Source organism: Gopherus flavomarginatus, chromosome 18 (assembly GCF_025201925.1).
Source record: "Gopherus flavomarginatus isolate rGopFla2 chromosome 18, rGopFla2.mat.asm, whole genome shotgun sequence".
NCBI classification, from domain to species: Eukaryota; Metazoa; Chordata; order Testudines; family Testudinidae; genus Gopherus; species Gopherus flavomarginatus.
In genome coordinates this window covers 3631861-3639811 of record NC_066634.1, presented here as the reverse complement: position 1 = coordinate 3639811, position 7951 = coordinate 3631861, and the positions used below count along the sequence as shown (strand labels likewise).

Here is a 7951-nt window from a genome sequence, read left to right as displayed (position 1 = left end):
CAGCTGCGGAGGGGCCCCCCCTTGCAGGAGACTGGCCGGCAGCTGGATCTGACCAGCCAGCGAGCAAAGGGGGGGCGTCCCCAAGCTGGGGATAGGGACCGAGCAGGAGCCAGGGGGTCACTGCTGGGCCAGGCTCTGGGGCACCGGAGCAGGCCAGGGGGTAACTCCTCACTCTGCTACCCAAGGAGCGTCAGTGCCACGTCCCAGCTCCTGACAATCCTGACCAGCCTCGACCGGCCATGGGGTGCCCCCCGGGGGGTACAGGGGTCTGTCGCTGGTGGAGGGAAGCTGGTGGGGCTGCAGGCTCTGGGGGGGCTGCAGGCTCCAGGGGGGCCAGGCAGCCGTGGGGCTGACCTTGGCAGAAGAGCGGGACCCCTGGGGGTCTGGCCCATGGATGGGGGCCTCCCTGAGGCTGTCTCAAGGCTGGGGGCAGAGCCGAATCCTCCTCTGCCTCGTTCCCCTCCCTGCCCCACGCTTCCTGTGTGAACCTCGGCCCGGGCCCCACCTTCCCTTGCTCAGCCCCGCAGCCCAGGGTGAAACGTTCCTGCCCCACGTAGGCCCCGAGAGATGGGGGTCGAGCCCCCCACCTTCGCTCAGCTGCCCTCTCTCCAGTTCAGCACCAGGATCCCAGCCACGGGGGCCCCACTGGGACGGGGAGGGAGCTCTGGTGTGTGGATGGGCCCATGTGATGCCATAGGGATGCTGTATGGGGCTTGGTCAGAACCCACAAGCCCCATTCCCCATCCCCCTGCCCCGCCCCCACAGACCCCCGATTCCTACCCCCCGGCCTTGTCCCCCCCACAGCTCCCTGGTCCCCTAAGTGCTGCCCTCCAGACCCGGCACATCCCCTGCCCCCCACAGCCCAAACCCCATCCCTGTCCCCCATTCCCACAGCCCCCCCACAGCCTTGCCCCCCATTCCCACTGAACCCCCGTCCCTGCCCCTATTCCCCACACCCCAAACCCCGATCCCCACAGACGCCCATACCTACCCCCCTCTTCCCCAACCCCCATCCCTGCCCCCATTCCCACCGCCCCCCGCGTGTCCCCCTTTTCCCGGGCCAGGAGTAAAACTTGCGGGAGATACTTTGTGTCAACGTGGCGCCGGGCAGCCAATCAGCGAGCGGCCTGGCCCCGTCCCCTTGGCGATACCGACCTCCGATTGGCAGCACCGGGCCGGGGGCGTGGCCCCGTGAGGGCGGAGTTTCAAGGGTTGGGGGGAGCTGCGTCCCCCCCCCGTCGAAGACGGGAGCCTGGCGCGGCGCGGTGCGAAGCTGGGCGAGGTATGGGGGGGCCTGAGTCTGGGGGACCCCCTGCAGTGGGCGAGGTATGGGGGGGCCTGAGTCTGGGGGACCCCCTGCAGTGGGCGAGGTATGGGGGGGTCTGAGTCTGGGGGACCCCCTGCAGTGGGCGAGGTGTGGGGGACCCCGAGTCTGGGGGACCCCCTGCAGTGGGCGAGGTATGGGGGGGCCTGAGTCTGGGGGACCCCCTGCAGCTAGGCGAGGTATGGGGGGACCTGAGTCTGGGGGACCCCCTGCAGTGGGCGAGGTATGGGGGGGCCTCAGTCTGGGGGACCCCCTGCAGTGGGCGACGTATGGGGGGGCCTGAGTCTGGAGGACCCCCTGCAGCTAGGCGAGGTATGGGGGGGCCTGAGTCTGGAGGACCCCCTGCAGCTAGGCGAGGTATGGGGGGCCTGAGTCTGGGGGACCCCCTGCAGTGGGCGAGGTATGGGGGGGCCTGAGTCTGGGGGACCCCCTGCAGCTAGGCGAGGTATGGGGGGGGCCTGAGTCTGGGGGACCCCCTTCAGTGGGCGAGGTGTGGGGGGGCCTGAGTCTGGGGGACCCCCTGCAGTGGGCGAGGTGTGGGGGGCCTGAGTCTGGGGGACCCCCTGCAGTGGGCGAGGTATGGGGGGGCCTGAGTCTGGGGGACCCCCTGCAGCTAGGCGAGGTATGGGGGGGGCCTGAGTCTGGGGGACCCCCTTCAGTGGGCGAGGTATGGGGGGCCTGAGTCTGGGGGACCCCCTGCAGCTAGGCGAGGTATGGGGGGGCCTGAGTCTGGGGGACCCCCTGCAGTGGGCGAGGTGTGGGGGGGCTGGGTCCTGGGGGACTCCCTGCAGTGGGCGAGGTGTGGGGGGGCTGGGTCCTGGGGGACTCCCTGCAGTGGGCGAGGTGTGGGGGGCTGAGTCTGGGGAACCCCCTGCAGCTGGACGACGTGTGGGGGGGCTGGGTCCTGGGGGACTCCCTGCAGTGGGCGAGGTGTGGGGAGGCTGAGTCTGGGGAACCCCCTGCAGCTGGACGACGTGTGGGGGGGCTGGGTCCTGGGGGACTCCCTGCAGCTGGGCGAGGTGTGGTGAGGCTGAGTCTGGGGGACTCCCTGCAGCTGGACGAGGTGTGGGGGGGCTGGGTCCTGGGGGACTCCCTGCAGTGGGCGAGGTGTGGGGAGGCTGAGTCTGGGGGACCCTCCTGCAGCTGAGTGAGATGTGGGGACCTGGGTCATGGGGGATCCCCCAGCAGCTAGTGAGGTATGGGGGGCTGGGTCCTGGGGGACCCCCCTGCGGATAGGTTGGCATATCCCCCATGTCAGTGGAGTCCTAGCCTCTTGATTCCCCTCAAGAGGATTTCCCCCCCAGGCTCTGTGGAACAGGGGCGGGGGCAGTGGGAGAGCTGTGGGGCAGGAGTCAGTGGGGTTCTATGGGGCTGGCTGGTGGGAAGTGGGGGTAGGTGTCAGTTGGGGAGCAGCTATGGGGCAGGCTGGTGGGAAGTGGCGGCAGGTTTCAGTGGAGGAGGGGCTATGGGCAGGGTGGTGAGGGGCTGTGGGGCAGGCGTCAGTGGAGAGGCGCTATGGGGCAGGGTGGCGAGGGGCGGTGGGGCAGGCATCAGTGGGGGAGGGTGGCGAGGGGCTGTGGAGCAGGTGTCAGTGGGGGAGGGGCCATGGGGCAGACTGGTGGGAACTGGGGCAGGAGTCAGTGGGGGAGTGGCTATGGGGCAGGGTGGCGAGGGGCTGTGGGGGAGGGGCCACGGAGCAGGCTGGTGGGAACTGGGGCAGGAGGGTGCTGCGGGTGCCAGACTGGCCCTAGGGCACGTGGCGGGGGGGCCCCGCCCCCACGGCCAGTGCAGCCCCAGCCCCCACCTGTCCCCCCCAGGGCTGCGGCAGGCCGAGGATGCTGTGGAGCCGGGGGCTGCTGGTGCTATGCCTGGGCCTGGGGCTGGGGCTGGGGCTGGCCAAGCCGCCCCCCGAGAAGCGGGACCGGGTGCACCACGGGCAGGAGCTGAGTGACCACCCGCACGACGACCGCCAGGGCTTCCAGTACGACCACGAGGCCTTCCTGGGCAAGGAACAGGCCAAGACCTTCGACCAGCTCACGCCCGAGGAGAGCCAGGAGCGCCTGGGGTGAGCCAGGGAACCCCGGAGTCCGGGTCCCAGCCCCCGCTCTAAGCACTGCACCCCACTTCCCTCCCAGAGCCGGGGGAGAACCCAGGAGTCCTGGCTCCCAGGCCCCCTGTGCTCTAACCACTAGCCCCCACTCCCCACCCAGAGCCAGGAGTGAACACAGGAGTCCTGGCTCCAGCCCCCCGCTCTAAGCACTAGACCCCCCTCCCCTCTCAGAGCCAGGGAAAGAACCCAGGAGTTCTGGCTCCCAGCCCTAATCCTCCTGCTCCAACCACTTGGCCCCACTCCCCTCCCAGAGCTGGGGAGAGAACTCAGGAGTCCTGGCTCCAGCCCCCCCCCAACCACTAGACCCCACTCCCCTCCCAGAGCCGGGGAGAGAACCCAGGAGTCCTGGCTCCCAGCCCCTCCACTTGCTCCAACCACTAGACCTCACTCCCCTCCCAGAGCCAGGGAGAGAACCCAGGACTCGTGGGCTCTCTCCCTGTTTTTGTGGGACCCCTCCATCCATTCTCTGTAGAGGGGTCAAGGGTGGGACCCAGGCGTCCAGCGCCCCCTGACTTCTCCCCCCCACCCCGGCAGGAAGATCGTGGATCGGATCGACCGGGACCGGGACGGCTTCGTGACCCAGGCCGAGCTGAAGGACTGGATAAAGCACACCCAGAACCGGTACATCTTCGAGAACGTGCAGAAGAACTGGCGGGACTACGACCGGGACGGCGACGGGCGCATCGCCTGGCCCGAGTTCAAGAACGCCACCTACGGCTACTACGAGGGTGAGGGGGACCCCCCCTGCCCCCCAGGGTCCTTCTCCAACTGCGTGAGACCCAGCGCCCCCCCGCCCCGGGTTCTCTCCCTGGCTCTGGGAGGGGAGTGGGGGCTGGGAGCCCGGACTCCTGGGTTCTATCCCTGGCCCTGGGAGGGGAGAGGAGGTTGGTGAGTTAGAGCAGGGGGCGCTGGGAGCCAGGACTCCTGGGTTCTCTCCCCAGCTCTTGGAGGGGAGAGGAGGCTGGTGAGTTAGAGCAGGGGGCACTGGGAGCCAGGACTCCTGGGTTCTCTCCCCAGCTCTGGGAGGGGAGAGGAGGCTGGTGGGTTAGAGTGGGGGGGCTGTGCACCAGGACTCCTGGGTTCTCTCCCTGGCTCTGGGAGGGAAGTGGGGCTTGGTGGTTAGAGCAGGCGCGTGGGGGCTGGGAGCCCGGACTCCTGGGTTCTATCCCTGGCCCTGGGAGGGGAGTGGGGGCTGAGATGGAAGGTGAGATGCCCGGCCGTAGGGAGGGGTCGCTACTGAGGGGTCAGGGTGGCAGTAGAGTGAGACTGGGGGTGCTGGTGGTGAGCAGGCTGTTATGCTGGGGGGCGGGGTCAGGCCCCAGCTGGGGTGGGAGAGGCAGGGTGGAGGGGGCCAGGCCCTGCTATGGGGCAGGATAGGGCAGCCCTGAGAGAGGGAACCCCCTCCCCCCCCCGCCAACTCCCTTGAGCAGGTGGGTGGTGTCTCTGTCACCACCGTGTGGCTAGCGAGGGAATAACCCGCTTGATATGGGGGCGCTGGGCGCCAGGACTCCTGGGTTCCATCCCCAGGCGGGGGGCTCACAGCTCCGCGCCCCCAGGGGAGGAGTTCGGAGACCTGGAGGACAAACAGTCCTACCGCAAGATGCTGGCGCGGGACGAGCGGCGGTTCAAGGCGGCCGACAGGGACGGGGACATGGTCGCCACGCGGGAGGAGTTCACCGCCTTCCTGCACCCCGAGGAGTTCGACTACATGAAGGACATCGTCGTCACGGTGAGGGGCCCGGACGCCTGGGTTCCCTCCGCAGCTCTGGGAGGGGAGTGGGGGCTGGTGGTTAGAGCAGGGTGGGGCTGGGAGCCAGGACTCCTGGGTTCTCTCCCTGGCTCTGGGAGGGGGGTGGGGTCTAGTGGTTAGAAGGGGGGGCTGCGACCAGGACTCCTGGATTCCCTCCCCGGCTCTGGGAGGGGAGGGGGAATCTAGTGGTTACAGCAGGGAGGACTGGGAGCCAGGACTCCTGGGTTCCCCTGGATGCATTCACTGCACTCCCATCCCCCAATTCCTGTCTCTGGCCAGGAACCCCTCAGCCCCAGGAGAAGCTGAGGCTGGGGGAAGGGGGGGTCAGTGTTTCCACAGCTGTTCCCATGATGCTCAGCAGCACCTAACTCCTGCCCCCCCCAGGAAACGATTGAAGACATTGACAAGAACGGGGACGGCTACGTGCAGGTGGACGAGTACATTGGTGAGTGGGGGGGGTCCCTGCGGGGAGGGTTGGAGTCAGCAGGAGCCTGGCCTGGGGGGGCGTTCCAGGCCCTGAGCCTCTCCGCGACCCCCCCCCCCCGGTGACATGTACACCCCCGAGAGCGGCGAGCCGGAGCCCGAGTGGGTGCAGAGCGAGCGGCAGCAGTTCCTGGATTTCCGGGACCTGGACCGGGACGGGCGGCTGGACCGGGCCGAGATCGGCCACTGGATCCTGCCTCAGGACTACGACCACCCCGAGGTGGAGGCCAAGCACCTGCTGTACGAGTCCGACAAGGACAAGGTGAGTGGCGGGAGAGGGCTGGGCTGACCCGAGGGGAGGGGGAGCCTGGACCCCCCCACACACTGTAACAGGCTCTGCCCCCCCAGGACCAGCGGTTGACGAAGCAGGAGATTCTCGACAACTGGAACATGTTCGTGGGCAGCCAGGCCACCAACTACGGGGAGGATCTGACCCGCAAACACGATGAGCTGTGACCGGGGGGGGGGGCCTGGGCCCCCTTGTCCTCCACAACACCACTACAAGGACCCGGGGGGAAGGGGACTTATTTATTGGGGGGCTATACGGATTGGGAGGTGTGGTAGGGCATGGACTAGGGGCTAGGAGCCAGGACTCCTGGGTTCTCTGCCCCCCCACTCCGGGAGGAGAGAGGGGTCTGGGGGTTAGAGCTGGGGAGGGGCATCACTCCTGGGTTCCATCCCCAGCTCCGCATGCCCAGGGAGAGCCATTCCCTTCCCTGTGCCTCAGTTTACCTGTGAGCTGCTGGCAGAATGGATCCCTCCCCCCCACCCACCTGCACTGCAAAAAGCAACAGTATTAACATGGGGGGGGCGGAGCTAGACACACAAATCCCTGCCACCCCCAGCTGAGACCGAGGTTTCCAGGCCCTGTCCCTCACTCACACAGCCGGGGGGGGGCACCAAAATGGCCCCTGTGGTGGGGCACAGGAGCGGCTCCCCCAGGCCCCCTTTCTGCAGCAGGCGTTAGTTGCCAGCGAGTGGGCGGGGGGTGCAGGGATGGGGGGAAATCGGTGCTGCTGCAGGGGCGGGGTGTCCCAGAGCTGTACACGCACACGCTGCAATAAACAAGGTCCCCCCCACCTCTGTCAGGCTGTGTGTGCTGTGTTGGGGGGGAAGGGCCTTTCCCCACGGGGGGGGGCAAGCACTGGCCCTTTCATAGACTCATAGACTCATAGGTCAGAAGGGACCAATCTGATCATCTAGTCTGACCTCCTGCACAAGGCAGGCCACAGAACCCCACCCATCCAATTTTATACAACCCCTATCCCAGGACCGAGTTATTGAAATCCTCAAAAATGGTTTGAAGACCTCAAGCTGCAGAGACATCACCAGCAAGCGACCCGTGCCCCACGCTGCAGGGGAAGGCGAAAAACCTCCAGGGCACCTGCCAATCCGCCCTGGAGGAAAATTCCTTCCCGACCCCAAATATGGCGATCAGCTAAACCCTGAGCATGTGGGCAAGAGTCACCAGCCAGCACCCAAGAAGGAGTTCTCCGCAGCAACTCAGTACCCATCGCATGCAACATCTCCCCGCAGACCATTGAGCAGACCTCTCTGGTGGTAATTCAAGATCAATTGCCCAAATTAACGATCCTATCATAACATCCCCTCCATATACTTATCAAGCTTTGTCTTAAAGCCAGGAAAGTCTTTTGCCCCTACTACTTCCCTCGGAAGGCTATTCCAGAACTTCACTCCCCTAGGGACTGGCTGGCTTGGGGGGGTGGGAACAGGGCTGTTCCCCTCAGGGGGCAGTGGCCCCAGGATGGGGAGGGGGCACAGGGCCATTTCGATGCTGTGAGCCGGTTCTCCCTCTGCTGACACCCCCCCCGGGCCTCTGCCGTGTGTGGCGGGGCCCTGGGGCTGGGCAGGGGGCTGTGGGTGGGAGCCAGGGGCAGCTGTTGGGTGTGGATGGGTTTGCTCTGTGGCCTGCACTGGCTCCAGCCCGGTAGCCAGCCCAGCTGCTCCGGAGTGAATTGCCCATGGAGACCACAGGCTTGGGGCGGGGGGCCCCGCTCCCCCCAGCCAGCCAGACACCCCCTCTGCCTCGCCCAAAACAGCCCCTGCTCTCAGCCTGGCCTAGCTCTGTACCCGCCCCGGGGCCAGGGTGCTGCTTTGCCATCTCCTGGGCTTGCGTTCGTGTAACGAGCCGGTGCCTGGCACTGCTCAGGAGTGGGGAGGGGGGTTTCCCGACCCCTGCAGTTCCTGCCCCCACCCGGGGCTATAGGGCCAGAAAGGACATTGCCCCAGCTCCAGTCAGAAATGGCGCTCAGCTTGGGCTGGG

At 67.1% G+C, this 7951-nt stretch overlaps 1 protein-coding gene across 1 annotated transcript; it reads left to right on the top strand.

Annotated features, from left to right (window-relative positions):
• Window positions 1-1203: 1203 nt before the first annotated feature.
• Window positions 1204-6690, top strand: RCN3 (reticulocalbin 3). The gene is made up of 7 exons (XM_050928038.1): window positions 1204-1282; window positions 3142-3389; window positions 3969-4162; window positions 4991-5163; window positions 5569-5629; window positions 5706-5929; window positions 6016-6690. Exons 2-7 carry the CDS (start codon window positions 3160-3162, stop codon window positions 6121-6123), a joined length of 990 nt encoding a protein of 329 aa, XP_050783995.1. The 5' UTR covers window positions 1204-1282; window positions 3142-3159; the 3' UTR covers window positions 6124-6690.
• Window positions 6691-7951: the final 1261 nt, after the last annotated feature.